The sequence below is a fragment of the Zingiber officinale genome, chromosome 9B (assembly GCF_018446385.1).
Source record: "Zingiber officinale cultivar Zhangliang chromosome 9B, Zo_v1.1, whole genome shotgun sequence".
NCBI lineage: Eukaryota > Viridiplantae > Streptophyta > Magnoliopsida > Zingiberales > Zingiberaceae > Zingiber > Zingiber officinale.
In genome coordinates this window covers 114,668,431-114,692,093 of record NC_056003.1, presented here as the reverse complement: position 1 = coordinate 114,692,093, position 23,663 = coordinate 114,668,431, and the positions used below count along the sequence as shown (strand labels likewise).

General features: G+C 36.5%; 1 protein-coding gene across 1 annotated transcript; it reads right to left on the bottom strand.

The window, feature by feature from the left end:
• Positions 1 to 4,920: 4,920 nt before the first annotated feature.
• Positions 4,921 to 22,767, bottom strand: LOC122023308 (protein RETICULATA-RELATED 4, chloroplastic-like). Its single transcript, XM_042581364.1, has 3 exons — positions 22,191 to 22,767; positions 14,049 to 14,117; positions 4,921 to 5,139 (listed from the first exon to the last, which is right to left on the bottom strand). The coding sequence occupies exons 1-3, from the start codon at positions 22,719 to 22,721 to the stop codon at positions 4,921 to 4,923; spliced, it is 819 nt and encodes a 272-aa protein (XP_042437298.1). The 5' UTR covers positions 22,722 to 22,767.
• Between the last annotated feature and the right edge of the window lie 896 nt (positions 22,768 to 23,663).

Below are 23,663 nucleotides of genomic sequence, written 5' to 3'. Positions count from 1 at the left end.
AGAGTTATGGAGGCGGATTAAAGACTAGCTTCCCATGCGACAAGAGATGTCCACATATCAACATATGAAGCGGGTTTTGGGGAGGTATTACCGTGAGAGCAGGATGTTGACAAAGGTCTGTCATCTTGCCTTGCCTTCTATAATACACTATGTACAGAAGGCTAAAAATAATAGGTTCTTTGGTGAGGAATAATTAGATAGTGAGAAAAATTTTATGAGTATGCAAATTCACGTATATTGGTCTTTGGGAGTATACTCGGACATGACACTATATCGAACATAAGTAGCTCCGAAAGGTCAATTCTTGTACTCCTGATTTATGCTATACTATTTTACTTATACATAAAAAAATAAAAAATAAAAGCATACAAAGATAAATTCAAATGAAGTTTACTCATTTAATTATCTTTCGATTAGATTTTCTACTTCTAATGAGACAAATATCAATTAGAAATTCAAACTATGGAGATTAATTTATGTAAGTTTTATCATTATAATTTTTATCCACTGAACATAGTTACTTATAAAAATGTAATTATAGGAATTAGATAATTGCTTGAATTAGAATTTCAAAGAGTAAACAGAAAAACAAAAATTTATCTTAAGACGGCTGAGAACATGTCAACACATGTCAATGTCGGTACGTCACATTCCTCATTAGCACGATCAACATGAGTTATTTACTGTTGGGTTTAAAAAATTTATTGAACAATATGTTTCGATTGCACCATTAGGAATGGTACAAGATTTCAATCTACTTTACAACAAGAAGAGAACATACTCAAAAGACCAAAACAGATGATAAATTTTGAGAGTATCAATATTTTATATTTGAAGCAGCTTTCCAAAATTAAAACTTCAATAAGCAGAGCCAAGTATTAAGAAAGGCAAAGCCCCTTGTCTTCATTTATCATCTGCTGTTTACAAATACCAATCACCATGAATTTGTTTATCATGATGAAAATCTTCGAAACAAAAGGTTTCTTATATGGTCCTAACAGTTCCCCTAAGAGTTCAGCTCAGGCCCAACATAGAGAACGTAGGCCTAAGTAGACGATTTCAACAACAACAATCAAGTCTTATCCCACTTGGTGGGGTCAGCTAAATAGACGATTTCAAAAATCAAATATTAAATACTATAATATCTTGTGATGTATGGTCATAATCATATTAGTTGCACATAATAGCCATTAAGACTAAGATCATATCAATTAATTTCTATAAATAGCTAAACTATAACGTTTGTAACTAAATAATCAAAATTACGAATTGTAATGATTCTAGAATTTAACTTCAACTTTTATAATTGTGACAATCATAATTATCTAAGAATCGGAAGTCCAAATACCATCAAATTTATAAGCATCGCATGTCCCCTTGACACTTGGCATTTGATTTTTAGGTAAAACACATGAATGTCATGTGAATAGATTGAGAACTATTTCGACAAAACAGCAAACAGTACCAAAAGAAATGATTGTCGTAGCTCTAAAAGATGATGTATATAATTGTTATGACTTGTTATAAGCCACAAAATTAAATTATTTTAGGATTTTTTTTTTCATGTTATTTTCCAGATGGATAGCACATCATTATCATCATCATCATCAAATCTTTGTACCAACTATTGAGGGTCAGCTGCATGATTTTTTTATCCCTTGGTTGAAATCTGTGCAAGGCAACATCATTAATAGCATATAAATCAATTACATCATTTTTTTATCACATTGGTTAATATTTTATTGGGTCTCTCCTATTCATTTTAGCTTCAACTTTAATTGCTTCAACTCTTCTAGTTATAAAATCTATAAATATGTCATCAAATTCAGCCTAATTTCTCATAATTTATCAACTATTGAAATTACACCTAATTGCACATACATATTAGTATTTTTTTTATTCTTTAGAGTAGTTCCACACCCTTAGCTTTTCATCTATATTGCAGTTACCATTACAAGTGCTACTTCTTAAAAGTTTGGCCTTGCGATCCAAAAAGCATAGTTGACCCTAGTCATAGGTCATATAAAAGTTTACTTTTAGCTTATGGGTCACACAACTAACACACAAGACTCCAGAAGCTTATATCCATTTTGGCCATCTATTCTGTATTCTATTAATCATATCTTTATAAGTATCTCCCTTTACTTATTGGAATTTCCTCTCCATCCATCTTAACTATTTTATTTATCCTTTTCTTATAAATTAAATTCCATTTCATATTGTCTTCTTCAACTTCCACTTACCTTAAAGCCTTTAGTTTATAAATTGTTCCTCCACTGTTCATGCTTTGAATTTAATATACCTACGCTCGCATCAAAATAACAATATTACCCGCAAATAGCATACCATAAAGAAGTCTATTTTGAATATAGTTTGTCAGTTCATCTATTAATAATGTGAAAAGATAGACTTGGAGCTAACCCTTAATGTGACCCTATAATCACAAAAAAATCACTTGTCACACACCCACTAATTGTAGCATTAATAATAACATTGTCTTACCTATCACATCAATGTAATTGCTAACTATTCTTTTCTCTCAATAAAACCACAAAAGTGATGTCCAAGGACCTATCATATGTCAATATATTCTTCTTTCCTTATTTAGTTTTATTGTAGTTGTATTTCCTTTATTATCTCTCTAAGATATTCATTATTGTTGTATATATTCTTACTTGACCCCACCTAGTGGAATAAGACTTGGATGTTATTGTTGTATATATTCTTACTGTAAATATTGTTGTATTTCTTTCTATATTAGACCCTAGGATTAAAAGATTTGATACTTCTGTATTTATTCCTATATTAGACCCTAGAATTAAAGGGATTTGATAATTCTTGATGTCTATATATTATAATTCTCTTAGTGAAATAACACAGAAAACATTTCAAAAATTCTTATTTATTTCTTTGTCATCGTATCCGTAGAATATATGGTAAATATAGATAGTTTAATTTAGTTAGGCAAATCAGATTTTATTTATTTAGGTAGATCAAATTTTATTTGATTTGATTGTTTATTTAATTTGATTTGATTGTATTTCATTCCATAAATAAGTAGGGAAGAAGTGTATACATAAACAATGATCCTCGTGTACAAATTTAATATCAAGAATTTGAGAAATTCTTCATTCCAGTTATTTTTCTTTCTCTTCCTCTTTCTCTCGACAGATTTCTTCATGGTATTAGAGCATTAATCTAAATCTATTCTGTCATAAAGGCTAGTTCCGGCACAATAAGCCATCAACCATCAGCCATCTCTTTCTTCAAAGTGCAGCAAACTCTCAACGACCATAGTCTTGTTCTCGCCCATTAGCTGCAACAAAAGACTGAAAGTCATGTCAACCCACAATGAAGGTATTTTCCCTAATACCTTAAATATAAACAAGTCTCTCAGACGATGAATTATTGACTCGGGTACATCGGATCACATGACGGGCAATATATCTCTTTCATAATTATGTTTCATGTCGAGACAATTCCTCTATCCGTGTTGCAAATGGATATGTCGCAAAAATCATCAGCGTTGGTTCCATAATGATAACACCAAATATATACTTGAAAACAGTCCTTCATATTCCTACATTGGTCTGTAGTTTATTATTCTCATGATTTAAAGTGTCTTACTAAATTTTCTCCAAAATTGTGTGAATTTCAAGATATAAAAATGGGGAAGCCGATTGACAATGCTGAATCGTGTTCTAGACTCTACGTTATTCACGAGACTTTGCATCACTGTGGAAATTTAGCTAGTTGTCACTCTACCTCTTCCAACAATAAATATGTCGAAATCATGTTATGGCACTATTGTCTTGGTCATCCAAACTTTACTTATCTTGCAAAATTATTTCCAAACTTATTTCTTAATGAAAACGTTAGTTCCTTTTAGTGCGAGTTCTATCAACTTGCTAAACAACTTGCTAAACATACACGAGTATCCTTTCCAAGCTTAAGTTACATACCATTTAAACTCTTTTCATTCATTCATAATGACGTTTGGGGACCATCCCGTATTAAAACTCTTATAGGAAATCGTTGGTTCATTTCATTTGTTGATGGTTATACTCGTCTGACTTGGTTGTTTCTAAGGAAAAATAAATCTACAATGAGTCACATATTTAAACAGTTCTATACTATGATTCAAACCCTCAAACATCAATTTAGGCACTCAAAACTGACAATACCATGGAATATTTTGCCTTGAATCTTAGTGCTTTTCTATCCTCAAAAAGCATCATCGACATCAGTTCCTGCGTTGACACTCCTCAACAAAATGGGATTGTCAAATGCAAGAACAGGCATCTTCTCGAGGTAGCTCACTCACTCATGTTCTCTTCTAATGTACTAAAAAAAATTTGGAGGTGTCGTCGTCTCCATAGCCACCTATCTCATCAATCGAATGTCTTCTTGAGTTCTCAATTTTCATAGTCCGATTCAACTTCTCCTCAAATAATACCCACACCAAGGTAATCTCTTAAAAAATTCCAATAAAAGTATTCGGTTGTACATCATTTGTTCACATGCACCATCACAACTTGATCCAAGATCAACCAAATGCATTTTCCTCAGCTACTCACCATTTCAAAAAGGCTACAAATGCTACTCACCTGTCACCAAGAAAGCCAACAACACCATGGATGTCACTTTCTTTGAACAACATACTACTCCAGTTCTAATATTCAAGAGGAGAATCTAAGTGAATATCACCATCCATCACACTGTTTGGACCAAATCTTGACATCATTCACCCTCTATCCAATCCCCTTGTGTCACATCCTATTCGTGCATTTCCTCCTCCCTTAGTAAAGCAATTTCATGTATACATAAGATGAAAGACACATTCAGCCAGCTCAAGAGTTAGAACCGGATCCAACTCCCATAGGCATTCACTCAAGTATGATACTCAATCATAAATCTACTTCACCTGTAGATAATAACCTTGAGATTCCAATTGCTTTGAGGAAGGGAGTTAGATCCTACATGATGCATCTCATCTCTAACTTTATTTTTTATGAAGGATTGTCCCAAAATTATCGAGCATGTATCGCCGCCTTTGATAATATTAAGGTTCCAACCACCATTGATGAAGTTCTCAAACACCCTGAATGGAGAAAAGTTGTTGATGAGGAAGTAAAAGCCCTACAAAAGAATGGTACATGATATGTTTGTGAACTACCAATGGGAAAGAAAACAATTAGGTGCAAATGAATTTTTAAAGTCAAACATAAAGCTGATGGTACAATTGAAAGACTAAAGGCACATCTTGTAGCCAAAGGATTCTCACAATCCTATGCATTGATTACCAAGAAACCTTTGCTCCAGTGGCCAAGCTCAACACTATCAAAATTTTATTCTCTTTGGCTATAAACAAGGACTGACATTTACACCAACTATACGTCAGAAATGTATTTCTAAATGGTGACTTAGAAGAAGTTTATATGGAAATCACCCAGCCTTGGCACCCATAACAACAAGGTATGCAAGCTTCACAAGTCATTATCTGGTCTTAAGCAATCTCCCAGGGCATGGTTTAACAAGCTAGCTACTTTTGTGACAAAGTATGAATACACTCAGTGTCAAGCAGATCACACCTTATTTGTGAAAATCTCTCGAGAAAGGCAGATCACCATTCTTATTGTCTATGTTGATGATATCATCATCATTGATGATAATGAGAAAGAAATCACAAATCTAAAGGGGCTCCTCACTCAGGAATTTGATATAAATGATATAGGAATTCAAAATTCTTCCTTGGCATGGAACTGGCTCGATCAAAAAGCATAATATTCCTATCACTGTGGAAATACACGTCGGACTTACTAAAAGAAACAGGAAGGCTTGGGTGCAACCGTGCAAGCCTGTGGATACTCTGATGGATGCTTCCAACAAAATGGCTCTTGAAAGGACCATGCACCAGTAGACAGGGGGAGATATCAAAGACTTGTAGGACACATGAATGTTGTTTATAGAATCTTGAGATACCTCAAGAGTACCCTAGGCAAAGGGTTACTATTTTGGAAGAACAAAAATTGAGGTATACATGTGTACTCAGATGCAGACTAGACTGGGGATCTTATAGATAGACAATCGACCTCGAGCTACTGTATGTTTGTCTGGGGTAATTTGGTAATATGGAGAAGTAACAAGCAATCTATGGTTGCAAAAAGCAGTGTTGAAGCGAAATTTAAAGCTCTTGCACTTGGGATCTATGAAGGAATATGGATTCGCAAAATCCTAAAAGAACTCGGAATAATCTCATATAAAGCTGTCAAACTACAATGTGACAATTTAGCAGCCATCGGCATTGCAAAGAATCATGTTCACCATGATAGAACGAAACACAAATTGACCCACTTCATTTCAAAAAAAGTGGCAAAAAGATCTATGGAACTCTCATATATTCCTTCACGACATCAAATCACAGACATACTTACAAAAGCTCTCCCAAGGATCAACTTCGAAGAGCTATGTGACAAGTTGGGCATGTACAAGATCTACTACCCAACTTGAGAGGAAGTGTAGAATATATTATAAATATAGATAGTTTAATTTAGGCATGTTAGGTTTTATTTATTTAGGTCGCTCAAATTTTATTTGATTTGTTTGTTTATTTGATTTGATTGTATTTCATTCCATAAATAAGTAGGGAAGAAAGATATAAATAAACAATGATCCTCATGTATAGATTTAATATCAAGAATTTGAAAAAATCTTCATTCAAGTTCTTTCTCTTTCTCTTTCTCTTTCTCTTGGCAAATTTCTTCAATATCAGAGCCAATACTCTGAGATCATTTCTGTTGGGATCTAGCGCGCTAAACACCCGGAAGCGCAGCGGAAAAATACTAGATCCTCTTATCTTGCAGATCCATGCGAAGGGAAGAAACATTTCCTAAAAACAAACTATACTAAGCTACATGATAGAATTATACCCTTAATGCGTGCACACGATCTCCCGACAACTCGGATCTCAGCACGATCACACGTCCGTGCCTCTATGGTATTCACACGAACAAGCCTTGTCTTTGCTTGTCTCACAAACAAAGCAAGATGGAGAAGAAAACACAAGGTTGTGCTAGCAACCACAATAGTGATTTCGGCCAAGAGGGGGAAGGAGGAAGAAGAAGAATCAAAGAGGCTCTTCACATTCTCATCTAATGAAAATCATATGAAAAATATCATCCAAAATGATATTTATATCCATCCCATGGTATACCAAGAGTCTCCACCCTTTCATCTTCTAATCCAATGGCTCAAAATTAACCATTCAATCTAATGGTTCAATTTTGACCATTAAACTTCCTTGGTGAACTCAAGTTCACCCAATGAGTCCAATCCATTGATTCTCATGCAACTTGACTCAATCCAACAATTGGATCCCTGTGAGTCTAACTCAATGAGTCAAATTCGGATTACACTTAATCCAATGATTATGAACCCATCTCCATATCAACTTATTCTTTGTGTGTGACCATATAGGTTCTCGTAGCGTTGACAATGTACCCAAATCAACATTTGTGATACATAAACAATGAGTGGCATCTAGCAATACATCATTGCTACCCAAGTGACGAGAAAGTCGAGATCCGACCTAACCTGTCCGTGGCTATTATCTTGTATGACTTGGTCCCTCTATCCTTGATATCTAGATTGATCAATGAGGCATAGACCGTGTCATCCTCTTATCAATCTTTGTGTTTCTTGATCTCCAAGTAGACACACTTAATCAAATAAGTTCAATATCTCATATTGACTCATTTACGCATGACTATGCTTTCTTGTGTCCAACTAATCAAGGGGCACAGATATCACTTCCGTCATATGGAAGGGATAGATCTCATCTACATCACTCACATCCCTCCGCATAATTTATTGCATACCCAGTGATCGACTTTATAGTCCACCCTGTTATGGGTGACGTTTAACGATACCAAAGTATACAACTCCTTATGTAGGGAACCGTAGTGACTTCAAGTCTAAGAACTATTCATACCAATAGTCACATAAGAATGTTTATGACACTCATACGATAATCCATAAAACATTCTCATGGCGGGTCATTCAGTATATATTCTCTAATATATACTCATGTGTCAACCTGATATCTTATATCCATGACTTGTGAGATCAAGTCATCCGTTGACCTACATGCTAGTCTCAACACATTAATATTATCCTTGTATATTAATGCTCGACTAGGAACAGTTAAGAGTAGTGTTCTCTACAATATCTCACTATTAATTCAACCAATTGATATACTGTAGATAAGAACCTACTACCCAAGGATATTATTATACTTATTCAATTGGCACTGAACTGAAATAAATATAGTAACCACCTTTGCCTTTTATTAATAATGACATATGATACAAAATGAGCCCTTTACAATCATCTCATAATTGGTACTAGGGCTAATACTAACAATTTCATCTTGTGTCGGGATAAAGTGGGTTCAGAGGAAGTAGTTTGGATATCCCCTAAGGCAACATCTCCAAGGAAGGAAGCTTGGATATCCCTCGGAATGACATCTTCGAGGAGGAAGAGTGCCTGTTTTTTAGGAGAATGCGCCAACGTCAGTTTGCGCTTCTTGCGTTTCCCCTTAGCAACAGCCTCTGATTCCAAAGGAACATCTTCCGACAACAAAGATAAATCTACAGACACTTCCTCAGAGATAGCAGTCGAACCAGATGCAAGAGCCGAGCCAACGAAAGTTTTACTCGAAGGGATGGTAGGTGACAAAGGTCGCTCGGCTTGAAGTTATTGCGCCTTGGCTAAAAGTGTCTCCTCTTCTAGACCAATCTTCTTATCGACCAAGTCTTCAAACACAACATCCACTATATAACACAGAAGATGTTTTAGTTAGTAAAAAGATAATGATGAAGGCGTCATAACTTACCAAAGGAGCAGCACAGTTTCTCTTGAACAAGACTTAAACCGAATAAAAACAAAAAATCGTTGCGTATACATTTGTGAATAAAGAAGCGATGACCGATCAGTTTGTTAGAATATTAAAGAAAGGTCGGATGTTGATGAAGTTTCTTTATATCATGAAGAGGAGGAAGAGAGGATCGCCATGTGGTAGACCATAGAATAGATTCGGGAAACCTTAAAGAAACGTGTTTTCCAACCTTTGATAGACGAGGGCATCTCTTCGAAGAAAATCATTTTCGGACGGGATTGAAAAAGAAACACTCCCGGTTCCGATTTTTTTTGGATAGGAGAACATGAAGAAGTTGTGAGGTGTAAGAGAAATATCAAAAAGACGGAACAACATATACATGCCATATAAACAGCAAAAGGCGTTTGGGGCGAATTGTTATAAAGGAATATTGAAGTATTGACTTACTTCTGATATAAAGGGAGGTACAAGAAAGAGAAGACCGGCCACTAGTTGGTGCTTAAAGAAAGTGACATAGTCGTCACGGGGAAGATGAGGGCGTGCATCAGGGCTAGGAATTTTAATACAATAATCTTTAGGGATTTTGTATTGGAGGCGAATGACGGCTCTATCGGCATGGCCCAATGAAAAATGGGTATGAGCAAACCAGGGAGAAAACGACTCTTCAGCCATGAAAGAGCACGAAAATAACTAACGGAAGAGCGACTTATTAAGGTCTTAAGGAGGCGTCGTAACGGGGGAGGTCAAGAAAAGCAAAGGAATGCGGGGTGTTCGAAAAGATAAAGAAGAAGGATCGCCGAAGAGTGAGTGGAGGAAGATGAAGTGGTGAGACTAAGAAGTATTTAGGGTTTTTAAGGGGATGTAGCTAACAATAGTCACCATTAGATTGAAATGGCTTACGCATAGAGGGTTGTTGATTTATCAAGGAAAATAGCGAGTAAGTTGCTTACAAAGAAATACGTAATTAGTCATTTCAAAAAATAGAAGGGATGTCACGTGGCACTCATCCATGAGTGGGCATTTATGATGGGCATGGCAAGCCAAATCATTCCTATGTCAATGTGCCATATCTGCGCATGTTCTTGGCATTTTCTTTCTGGTGAAGGACCAATTACCAACGAGAGAATTTTGAAAGGGTTGTGCAGTTCTCTAGGTATAATTGAAGAAGAAAGGAAAGTGTAGAATAATAAACTAGATAAATAAGTATTGAATATTCATTGGTGAACTTGAGAAAATCCCCATAAGCATAACAAGTGAACAAAACTAGAACTTGAGTCTAGTCAGTCGGCTACACCTCCTTTGACTAGACTTGAGAGAAAGGCTAGTGATACAGATTATGATGAGCGAGTCTTTCGAGTGATGTGGCGGTTAAAGCTAAGAAGAGGTGGTGGCACCTATACCCGGTCGAGCATAAGGTTATGTATATACCAGACGGGAAGGACCAGCCGGGTGCCAAGATACTTAGCCTTATCTAAGATATAGCTTACGATTGGCTAGGTGATAGCCGATTGAATACAAGTTTCTATGTATATGCCCAGGCGAAATGTATCGGTCGAGCCCAGAGGAGCTTAACTATATCAAGCCTTCAATATGTAAATGGTCAAGCAAAGGCCGACCGAATGAGGGCTTCCATGCATATGCCCGGACGGATATAAATCCGGTCGGGCCTAAAGGTATTTAGCCTTATTTAGTCTATGACATATGATCAGTAAGGCAAAGGCCGACCGAATGAAGACTTCCATGCATATACCCGGACAAATATAAGTCCGACCGGACCTAAAGGCATTTAGCCTTATTTAGTTTATGACATATGATCAGGTCGGCCGAATGAAGGCTTCCATGCAGATGCCCAGACGGATATAAATCCGGTCGGGCCTAAAGACATTTAACCTTATTTAGTCTATGGAATATGATCAGTAAGGCAAAGGTCGATTAAAGGCTTCCATGCATATGCCCGAACAGATATAAATCCGGATGGGCCTAAAGGCATTTAGCCTTTTCGAGCCTTTAATATATGAATGGCCGCGTGAAGGCCTACTGAATACAAGGTTCTATGTATGTGCTCGAGCGGACATAAGTCCGACTGGACCTAAAGGCATCTAGCCTTATCAAGTCCGTATCATACGAAAGGACGGACGAAGACTGACCGAACACAAGATACTAGGTCTAATGTATTCGCCTGGTCGGAAAAGGCCAGCCGGGCTTAAAGAGGCTTAACCCGGTCAGGACTCTAAAATACGATCGGCAAGATAGGGGTCAATTAAACATAATATTCTTTATATATGCTCAAGCAGGCAAAGATCGGCCAAGATACATTCAACAGAAGTACTCTCAATACATGACCGGTTTTATGACCGACCAAAATATATTCAACAGAAGATACTCTTAATACACGACCGGCTTTATGACCGGTCGGGATACATTCAACAGAAGATACTCTTAATACACGACCGGCTTTATGACCAACGGGGATATATTCAAACAAGCAAGTAGTCGACAACTTTATGACAGTCTCGTAAACTTGTCGGGAAATATTCTCTCGAAGCTTCTTCGTTCTTTAAGCAGTTACAACGATATACTCTTTTGCATACGTCATTAGATCAAGGATTCAAGTTATAAACGACAAAGAGGGTACATCTGGGTAGGAAAAAGATTCCTTAGAGGATTATTGCACGAAGTCCAAGTTGTACTTTTCTCATCTTCTAACAAACTTTAACAAATCGGGGACCACCTCACGATCACGGAGATTATGTGAGATGGTATAAAAAGGGGAATCTTCTCCGCTGACAAGGTACGCAAATATAAGTACTTGCATCTGAAACTAGACTTACTTGCATCTTTTCCGTTAATGTTCTTCCTCTTCCATATTTAAGCGAGGAACTGACTTGAGCGTCGGAGGGCCTAGCCAGGGATTCCCACCTGGTCCTAGGTCACTATTGCTTTGTTGGATCATCTGAGTGTGTGCAGGGTCACCATGGAGTTCCTTCAGATCTTGTGAAGCTTGCCATCCCTCAATCGCCGAAGCCAGCGCCATCTCATTGCCTTCAGGCAGGATCAGATACAAAGCTCAATTGGTTTCTCTTAGCAATAAATAAGAATATGACCTCAACTATGAAGAAACATTTGCACCAATTGCTAAGATGACCATGGTGTAAACCATTCTTGCTATTGCATCCTCTAAATCTTGGCCATTAGATTAGACAAATGTAAAAAAATGTCTTCTTGAACAGGGATCTTAAGGAAGAGGTTTCCATGAAACTTCCACCCAGTATATCAATGCCAGCTTCTCATGAGGTTTGCAAACTAAGACGCTCTTTGTATAAGTTGAAGCAAGCATCTAGAGCCTGGCTTGAGAAGTTTCGCAGCACTATTCTCACCTTCTCTTTCACACAAAGTCAATATGATTCATCACTTTTCTTTCACGAAGTCTTTCTCTTAGTCTAAGTTGATGATATCATCATCACTGGTAATGATAATTGATTGATCATAAACTTCAAAATATGTTACATGGTACATTTAAAATGAAAGATCTTGGTCATCTCACATGTTTTGGGGTTAAATGTTCATTCTTAAGATCATGATTTGTTCTTAAATCAACATAAATATATCCAAGACCTCATCAAGCTAGCTCATTTAAAGGATGCTACTGCCTTTGATACACCAATAGAGATGAATGTGAAATATCGAAAAGATGAAGGCGAGCTTTTACCTCATCTTTTTTATATAAGCAACTTGTTGGTAGTCTTATGTACCTAACAATCACAAGGCCCGATATCTCATATGTTGTCCATGTAGTTAGCAAAATTTATGCAATCACCTTGACATCTTCATCTTGCTACAGTTTGTACCATTATTTGATAGTTAATTGGGTCATCGACTCATGGATTGTGTTTTCCTACAAAATTTGTTCTTCATTTGACTGCGTATAGTGATGCAGATTGCGCTGGCTGCTCGGATACTAAGTCTACCATGGTGCAGTTTCTTAGAGATGCCTTGAGTTCTTGGTAGTGTAAAAAGCAGAATTGTGTCTCTAAATCTTCCATGAAGGTTGAATATAGAGTCATGTCTGCAACTTGTTCTGAAATTGTATAGTTACATGGTCTTCTTTCCAAACTTGGATTTCCTCCACCAAATCCTACTCCACTTCATGGTGATTATACTAGGGTCATTCAAATAGCTACAAATACAATATATAATGAACGCACAAAGGACATCGAGGTGGACTATCATTACATTAGGGAGGCCTTTATTTGAGGTGTCATGACTCTTCCGCATCTTTTACTAATCTTCAAATGGCTGATGTCTTTACGAAAGCTTTGAAAAGCCAACGACACAAATTTCTAACTAGCAAGTTGATGTTGATAGACTTACCCACATTAATTTGAGAGGGGATGTTAATATATTCTTATTTCCTTATTTAGTTTTTTTTATAGTTGTATATCCCTTAATTACCTCTCTAAGATTTTCATTATTGTTGTATATATTCTTTATATAAGTATTGTTGTATTTCTTCCTATATTAGACCCTAGGATTAAGCAATTTGATAATTTTGTATTTCTTCCCATATTAAACCCTAGGATTAATGGATTTGATAATTCTTGATATCCATATGTTGTAATTCTCTTAGTGAAATGACATAGAAAACATTCAGAAATTCTCTTTTATTTCTTTGCCACCATAAACTTTTTTTAAGTTAATAAAGCCATAAGCAAATCTTCTTTTCTTTTCTCTATATTTTTTCACTATTATCTTATTAGATTAATAATAAATATGCTTTATCCTATAGTCAAACCCATCAAAACCCATTCCAACCTGAAAATTTTGGGTTCCCCAATCTTTATATACCCCAAATGAAATTAGGTCAAATCAGGTTTTCCCTAAAACCCCACCCACACCCAAGTCTCACATGGGAGAGTCCTAAGTTTTTAAGACCCACGCAAGGCATTATCCTCCAAAGTGACTATCTCACTTCAACAATCTAGTAGCAATTCTCCCCTTTTTTCCTCACATATATAAATCCAAAATATAGATGCCATAACTAAGAAGACAAATCATCCTCAAATGAAAAGGAAGAAAAGGCCAATATTCAATCCATAAACAGTAAAATTACTGAAATAGGCTATCAAGGAAACTTCACCAAAATAAGCCATACCACATCACAAAAAACGAAATCAAGTTCCTTCACAAACTTCTCTCTGCGACGCTCCCACTCAGCAGCTGTCTGGGTCAGACCAAGAGATCAAAATTAGAGGAAAACAAGATTCTTTTCGGAATAAAGATATGAATTAACAATATAGAAATTGAAAATAAGACTGCATGGACTCTAAGAAAAGATGTCAATAAAAACTTGAACGATGTCATAAAGACTAGAAGGTAAATGTGTGCAAGTCAATCTGCAAGTGTGATCCAGGTCATGACTGACCCACCTATTTTCCGTTAGCTAAGAAGTCATCTGGTTAAAAACTTGAACAAATGCCATAAAGGGTAGAAGACAAGTGTACATTTTGTCAATCTACAAGTGAAATCCTTGTCATGCTGTAAAGAATCTAGGAAAACTTTTAGTCACCAAACACTTAAGAAAGGACACCAAAACATACGAAACCAGAAAGAGAATATGCAGTTATTTCATTGTATTATTTTCTTAAAAGAAAATTTTCATGATATCCCTGCCTATTTTATGCTATATGGGATATATATATAATAAATAATTTCACTTCTAAAATGATAATTCAAGCCAAATAAATTTACTCAAACCAACTAGAGCAATGCCAAATCTGGATGGAAAGAATATCAACTATGTCCTTAGATGAACCAAGCAATGATATCACTTCTGTAGTTTGCTTAGGAAAGATGAAACAAATTGCTATTTCATATATGGATGTTGTGTAAATAACAATGTTCTAAATAGCGGCCGAGGTGAACACCTAGGCAGGAGGCGGGCATCAACCGCATCGCCTTTGCCTTAAGCGGTGCTTTGGGCAGTCAAAGATAAGGCAAGGCTGGTAAGGAGGGTGAGGCGGTAGGTGAGGCGGGTGAGTAAGTGGGTGAGGTGATCAAGGCAGTAGGTGAGGCCGTCAAAGTCAACAAAATTTAAAAAACCCCGATATATTAATACATTTTCTCTCCCTTTCAAAATATAAATAACTCCACCAACCCACCAAATCACCCACAACCCACCTCCTTCCGCCTGGGACTGCCCCCGCCTATTGTCGCCAGCACACTAGGTTAGCTTTTATATATTTCTAGTAAGTTCTTGTTCTAGTTTTTTATCAATTATTTAATTATTAAAGATTAATAGCGAAAAATGAGAAACAACCAGAGGTGAAATTGAAACAAAAGTCTACTAATATTGTTTGGGATTAGAGGATGTTGTATTGTAAAGAAAAAAAGAGATTGGATTATATGCAAATTATATAAGAGACTTATTAAGGGAGGAGTTTATCAAATGAAGCATCATATTGAGAGGGTATTGTAGGACAAATTGAAGCATGTCCTAAAGTATCCAATGAAGACGAAAAAAAAAAAGTAAAAGCTTATCTTGAAAATAGCAAGAATAAGAAGCGAGAAAGGGTAAAAGAACTAAACTAAGAGAGAGTAGAAGTAAATATAGGTGTTGATGTAGAGAATGATGATTGTCAAGTGGAGGGAGATTCTTCTAAAAAGAAGTCAAAGCACCTCAGACCTATAGATAAGTGGACATCTGCAATTGATCCAATAAAGACAAGACAACAAAACATAAATGATGAATTGAAGTTACAGTTTACAAATGATGCGCATGAGTACCTTGCAAGATGGATTTATGAGGCAGGGATTCTTTTCAAGCACTTGCCAATCAAAAGTTTAGGCAATTTGTAGAGGCGGTTGGCCAATTCAACGCAGGCAACAAACCTCCAAGTTAATATCTTTTTAAGAGAACCATTTTTGAAACAAGAAGTTGAGAGGACCAAATTATCTCAAAAAAAGCATGAAGAAGAGTGGATGAAACATGGATGTTCAATTATGACCGGTGTATGGACGGATTGCAAGAGGAAAAGCATTATGAATTTATGTGTTAATTGCAAACTAGGCACTTCATTCCTTGGTTCCATAGAACAATCCATGGAGGCACACATCAGGGCTTACATCTTCGAGTTTGTGGAAAAATACAACAACGAAATTGCCCTCAATATGATGTTCAAGTAGTGACGGACAATCGACAAACAATATGGTGGCAACGGAGTTGTTGACGGTTGCACAACCTCAAATTTTTTGGACCTCTTGTGCCACTCAGACAATCAACCTCATGCTTAAAGCATTTGGAAAACTACCCAATTTTAGCAGAATGTTTGAGAAAAACAAAGGTCCTAATAATATTCATTCATGCACATCATAGAACTTTGGTTATTATTAGGAAATATACTACGAAGAGGGATATTGTGAGGCCCGGGGTGAGTAAATTTGCTACTTCATTTTTTATCTTAGAAAGTTTAAAGGCAGGAAAGATCAATTGAGACTTATATTTACATCCGAAGAGTGAAGCAAAACAAAATTACGGAGTAGTGAGAACAGAAAAGCGACAGAGGCAACAGTAACAAGTGTCTCTTTTTAGAAGGGTGGCCAAAGGTGGTTCTTTGGCCTTGAATGTTTTCACCCCTTTAGTGAAAGTTTTTTGCCTTATTGACGGTGTTTATTGGGTGCACTAAAGCAAGCCAAGGAAGATATTAGAAAGGCTTTCAAAAAAGAAGAAAATGTCACCCGTATTTTGAAGATTATTGATGAAAAGTCTAAGGGTAGACTTGATAGTCCTTTGCATGTCGTTTACTTGTTGAATCCGATTATTTTCCTTCAAAGATCCAAGCATACAAAATGACAACAATGTTATCAATGAGTTCTTGAATTGTGTTTAGAAAATTTTTCCCATTGACGAGGGCATGAAATCCACCGTTTCTACTGACGAATTGTTGAAGTATAAGAGTAAGTCCAAAAGCTTTGAAAGAAAAATGGCGGTCCCGATATATGAGAAGGTGGATGTGTACCATGACTTTGATCTAGTAACACTTTTTCCTTTATTTCTATTCACTTACATGCATGTCTTTTTACCTATTTTTTGGTTTTTTTTGTCTCTTTACTTTTTTAAGTTGGATGGTGGTCCAATTAATTGGAGCAAATTTGCAGGGGAAGTAGTAATTCATAAATTATGTTATCTATCCTTTCTTTTTATTAGTTTTTAATAATTTTCTAGTTGTTTAGATACATACTAAGAAGAGGAATAGACTCGAGACATAAAGATTAAATGATCTTGTATATGTCAAATTCAACGTCAATCTTATGAAGAAAAAGAGTAAAAGAGAAATGGGCGGAGATTTGATTCTATCCTCTCATCCTAGTCAAGCTTGAGGTTGGCTTGTTGATCATGGTGATGAAGATGAGGTCGAGCCAGATTCAGGACTTACTTGGAGAATGGTAGCGTAGGCCTCAGAAGCGGATGAATTGTTGCAACCAAAGAAGAGTACAAGGAACATCCCCATTAGAGAACTTGATGAGACACTGTGATACGACCAAGATTTAAAATTTCGACCGGTGCCGAGGTTTCGGTCCCAGACCGGAACGATACGATTTCGGTATCGTATCGTGCCGTGTCGATACAGTTTCGGTATTTTTTATTTATATATATAGTAATTATTAGATAAATATATTTATTGTGTATAATTTAAAAATAAGTTATATATTGATTTTATATAAGTTCTCCATTATTAAACAACTTAATATTGTTATAAAAAATAATTAAATATAGTTTAAAAAAACAATTGATGTATAAATGACTCTAATTAAAATTGATACACCATAATATAATATGTTAAATGGAAGCAATGATTCTTGTAATATTTTACTTAGATAATCTTTATAGTTCTCCAATGTCTAGATTAAATAATCATAATTATATAAATTAATACAAAATACTATTTTATATATAATAATCATATAAATTAACTATTTGTTTATTTAATTAATTAATAGTTTAAATAATATATATTTAAAATAATAAAAAAATTAGAATATCAATTAAATATTAAAACAGTAAAAAAATATAAAATAATTAAAAAATATACAAGAATAAAAATTTGATTTATTAGAATTTTTATAAAAAAATTTTAGAATTTTTAAGATTTTTTAAAAATTTTAAAATAGTAAAAACAATTTCAGAATATTATTTAATAAAATTTATTATTTTTAAAAAAATTTAAATATATATTTTTATATTTTATTAGGATAATTTAATTAGGGTTTATGAAAGCCTCTTTAAAATATCACAATTAAGTGGGAATGAGAATTGTTTGATTTATTTAAATTACAAAATTAATTTTGCACAGTAACCCACGTGACGCCACGACTCACCCGCGACGTCGCGACCCATCCGACACCCCGCGGACGCCTCCGACGGCACCGGAGGCGTCCGGCGACACCTCCGCAGTGCCGGAAGCATCCCGTGACGCTTTCGGCGCTGCCAGAAACGTCGCGTCGCGACGCCTCCGTCTATCCTCTATAGGGTAGCTACTATTGGATCGTTCATGAACTTGAGGAGGACGAGGGTAAATAGCCAAATTCTTCGTGTCATTTGTTCATCTCTATAATTACATTAGTACACAGTAGAATACCAAAACATAAACATAAGTACGAAGCAATACAAAACACTTAGCTTTCAACGTGATTCAAAACCCTCATTTCTACTCTAGGCTTATCACGTGTTGGTGAGTCACTCTCGAAATGCCACTATACTTATTCTTAGATGTCTTACAGAGGTAGAGGAACCTCTTACATTTTGAGCTTACAACACTGCAACAAGAAGATACAAAGATAAGAAATAACAATTACAATAAGTAAACAATACATGATCATCTTGTTTGTCTTGCTTTCATTCGTTGTTGATTTCTTTCATTCACATTTGATTGCTAAAAAACATTCAAGTGTTACTCGTGCTCAACAATTAATTAATCATGAGATGATCGATTCACCCACAAATAGAAACATTCTATTCACTTGCAATCTAGTCTGAGTCAATTGTCTAACCGACTCAACCATCAACCCACTAAAACCAACCTTCTGTCAATTGGACTGGATCATCGACTTTGACCACTCTAAGGCCAAGCCCCCAAATCCAGAGTATGGGTCCTCTTGCCAAAATGCCTTGCCTCAAAACTTCCCGTGTCTAGATACCTTAACTCTAAGACTTCCTAGTCTGCCTAGAGGCCTAACCACTCGGACTTCATCATTTTCCTAGTATCAATCACCTTTAACTCACCACCCTTGACTCACTATAACTTCCACTTACCCAATCTTAGGTCCACATTCAAGTCACCAAGACTTCCACTTGCCTAACCTAAGTCCACCTTAAACCGCTAGGGCATCCACTTGCCAAGCCTTAAGTCCACATTGATCTATCAAGACTTCCACTTGCCTAGTCTTAGCCCGCCAAGACTTCCACCATAAATCCACCTTGACCCACCGAAACTTTCACTATCTTAGATCCACCTTGACTTCCTTTACTTACTAAGTATAAGTGAACTTTGACCTCCCTTGTTAGACTTCATTCAATGTCAACCCTGGTTAGACTTTCCACTTCCCAACACTAGTTGGAGTTCCCACATTGTCAAGTGTCTAGTCAATCTTAATCCACTTGGACTTCTAGTGTAAGTATCCAATCAATCTTAACCTACTTAACATATCAGTGTGACTTGAACACTCAACTCAATCACACTGCACAAACATCAACACATTACCAAGATATCAAAACATCTTGATCTATCTAGACCAAGTTGGAGCATGACTGCATCAATAGCTACAACTCAACTTAATGTATTGACAAGTTTATTATCCCTTCCAAGTTTTTGTTTTAAGACAAACATATACTCTTGGAGGAATTCAACCCACCTAGTGTGTTTAGCGCTCAATTTTGTTTGTGACTAAATATAACCAAGTGTCTTAAGTCAGAGTGCAATATGAATTCATTTAGTAATAAGTAGTAGCAGTAATGCCTTAGAGCTTGGATAAATGTAACTCTTTTCATCATATGTGAAGTAGCGCATTCCCAAGTCTCATTGAGTTTTTCAATAAAGAATAATAGAATTCTCTTTTTGGCTTAGGGTACCTTCAATTCCTACCCAAATGCAATTCAGACTACTTCCAATGGTTTAGAGATATTAGAACGTTAGAGGACAGAAGTATTAGTCATCCTTTCTTCAATTTCCTGAAATGCCAAAGGGGCATCCTTTCTTCAATTTCCTGAAATGCCAAAGGGGTAGACTTAGTACAATGAAACAACCCTTTCTTAAGATACTTCATAATGGGAGCTACAATGGTACTAAAATTTATGATGAAGCGTCAATAGGTCATTAAGTCATGGAAGCATTGAACCACTTGTAGGGTATAGGATTCAAGCTAATGCTTGACTACCCAAATTTTGTCAGGTCTATTGAAATGCCCACTGTCGGGATGATAAATCAAAGGAAAAGAAACTAAGGTTGTAAAAAAGAGCATTTCTTCAATTAATAATTTCTTCTTTTTTTTTGGTCTAAAGAGTCTTGGAGACTAAGTGGATGTGTTTTAGGTTGGTATTGTGCTCTTTGCTTCTTTGCTATATATCAAGATATTATCAAGATAAACTACCAAAAACTTTCCCAAATGTGTGTTGTCCTCTTTGCTATATATCACAATATCATAAAAAAAGATGACCAAAATCTTTCCTATTTAGAGTTTTAGGACTTGATTCATAACTTCAGGCCTTTAGAAGTCCAAAAGATAAATTAAATGATTTGTATAGTTCATCTTATGGTTTAAACATGATCTTCTATTTATCTCGTAACTAACTCCGAATCTAATGATACTCACTACGTCAGTCAATTTTGAAGAATCATTTAGTTCTTGTCATTAATTTGAGAGTGTCGCTAAATCTAGATGTAGAAAACCATAGACATTCATCTTTTTTCGATGTCAACAATGCAGAGATGGCATATGGACCCATATTTTTTATAATGAGGTCCTTGTCTGTAAATGCTTCGATTTGCCTATTTAGTAGTTGTGATCCATGAATAAGGTCTATTGTGTGTTGAACTGTACAACCTAATAGTTCATAGTGTGATAATAAATTTTATAAAAATTGTAATACTAGTAAACTACAGGTAAAAATGACTACAAAGATATTATTTTGTTGCAGTGATAAATTAAACTACAAAAATATGACAAGTTAAAGGAAGGCTAAACTAACTTTTGTGTGGTTAGTGAGAACAACTAGGATTTATGAGAAGATCGAGCTAAATGATGAAGAAAATTTGATAACCAACTAAATTAAATAGAAGTAATTTTCAAATGAGAAATGAATTTCCTAGGGTAATGCGACCTTATTCTGTTATTGCCGAAGATTGTTGTGCAGGTGCTGGGATGATGTCCACCTCGAGAGGGTTCAAATATTTTCTCACTCCGTTTAGGGCAGCGGAAATAATTTAGCTCCAGATTAGTCGGACTAAACTACAAAAATCAAATTAAAGTTGCAGTATCATCTGCCTGGAGGAAACGGGCTTCGGTCCTAACTCGATCTAGGGTTGTGGACGAGTTCCCTGATGCCGTCGCTGGAGCAATGGGAGCCAGCAATTGGGTGCTTCGCCTCCAGCAGGTGCTTGTACCAGCTAAAGTTGCGTCCACCGAATGCTCACTGGTGGTGGAGAATGGAGGGAAGAAGTCGCCTCCTGCCAGTGTCGGCAAGGGATGGCTGCGAGATCGGGTGGCAGGAAGGATGGGGAGCTCGCGTGCACCGTGGCTGTGACGGAGCGGCTGTAGACGCGGAGCATCGACAGGAGGACCGGAACTTGAGCAGAGACGGTGTGGTGTCACGTTAATCGATCTTCCGGTGTCTGCAAGTCGCTGAAGGATGCAGAGACGATGATAGGACGGGGAGAGCGCGTTGCTCTGAGGTTCCTTTCCGTGCGGCGCAGGGATGAGGCAGCACGCGAGGCGGTACACTAAGGCCATGGACGCAATCGACACACCAGGTTTAGCGACGAAGGGATCGACTCGGGCGCTCCCCGATTTACCGATTTAGCTGGTGTCCGGTGGGAAGCACCGGTCACCCGGATTAGTCAGAGAATAAAAATATGAAATAGAATACTAGGTAAGAGTCAACGAAGCGTCATCAAAGCTGTTTGGTTAAAGCTTCAATGAGTGTGGACAGAATTCTTTGTATAAGAAGACAAAAATGGCCTCCTCCATCCCGGAGACTACGTTTTGGAAGAACGACCATCAAGCAAGGGGTAGAAGGAAGGACCTTGGTGAAGATGCCAACTCCGCATTCAATGGCGACCTTAGTTAAGAACAGGTCGTCGCCGAGGAGCCGCTCCTTTAATCCCCCAAACTGGAGCAGCCACCGGAAGACTGGCGACTTCTCGAGCTCAAAGAACCGCTGGACGATCAACCCGGGGACCCTTCCATTCTCTATCGCGGCGGACAAGTCCTTGGGGAGGCTCTCCAAAGTCCGATCGGCCTCCGCCAGCACGAGCAACGCCTCGGCCCGGTTCTTCTCACCCGAGTCGCCATTCTCTCCTCCATCGCCTCCTCCGCCTCGAGATCCTCCATCGCTTCCACCGAATCCTCCTCCGCTGGGGCCGGACCGGACGACGATGGGGCTGCGGGAAGGGGAGGGCAGGGAGAGGCGGAGGCGACGGACGGGAAGTGAGGGGGAGAGGAACAGTACGGAGAGAGGAGAGAAAAGGGATGGGTAGGAGGTGGAAGTGGAGGAAGAGAAGATGGCTACTGGGGCCGTGGCCGCGGCGCCGGTGCCTGGAGCAGCGGCAGCCATCGAGTAGTGGCTCTGGACTTTGGGTTGGTAATTGACCTTCGGTGTGCCTCAGAAAAATTATAATAATATATCTATAATATCTTTAAAATTTAAAATAAATCATCTAATTAATTAAATTTAAGAAATTATTTTTCATTACACCTGTCCTAAAATTTTCATTATTTTTTTTCACTCCCCATATATAATATCTATTTTTTATTATATAATTTATTATTTTTATTTTTTCTCTCTCAAATTCAATAATATTTAAATAATGAATTTTATCTCCTAAATATAAAAATATATATAAGATCTAAATTTAAGAATTATATAGAGTAATTAATACAAAGAATTTTTTTTTTATGTAAAATATAAAATTTAAGTTAAATTTTGTATATAGAAAAATTTATGTAAATATTCTTAGATCTAACTTACTCTCATTAGAGGTGGCAAATTAAAGATCATAATGGGACAGGACAGGGTGTGGCAGGATGAATTTATCATCCTATTTTCGCCTTCTGAATTATATTTTCGTCTTCATTCTCGTCCCTATCCTTGGTTCTGTCTAAGCAAAGAATTCCTATCCCAACTCCACGGAGATTAAATTTTCATCTCCATCCTCATTTCAAATGTTCATTGTTCATTGGATTGGCTAAAAATAATTTTAATTTTTAACACCTTTTATATAAATATTAATATTAATTAAATAATATATATATAATATATAATAAAATTAGTAGATCAAACATTATTATTATTATTATTATTATTATTATTATTATTATTATTATTATTATTATTATTATCGGCTGGATGCAGAGATGAAGATGGTATTTTTTTATGTGTGTGTTCAACTATAGAGTTTTTAAAAATTCCTAAATTCATATCCAAGAAACTCTCCCAATCTAACTCCATTTTAAATTTTTTCTATGACACTTCGAATCCATAAAAAAAAATTATCAT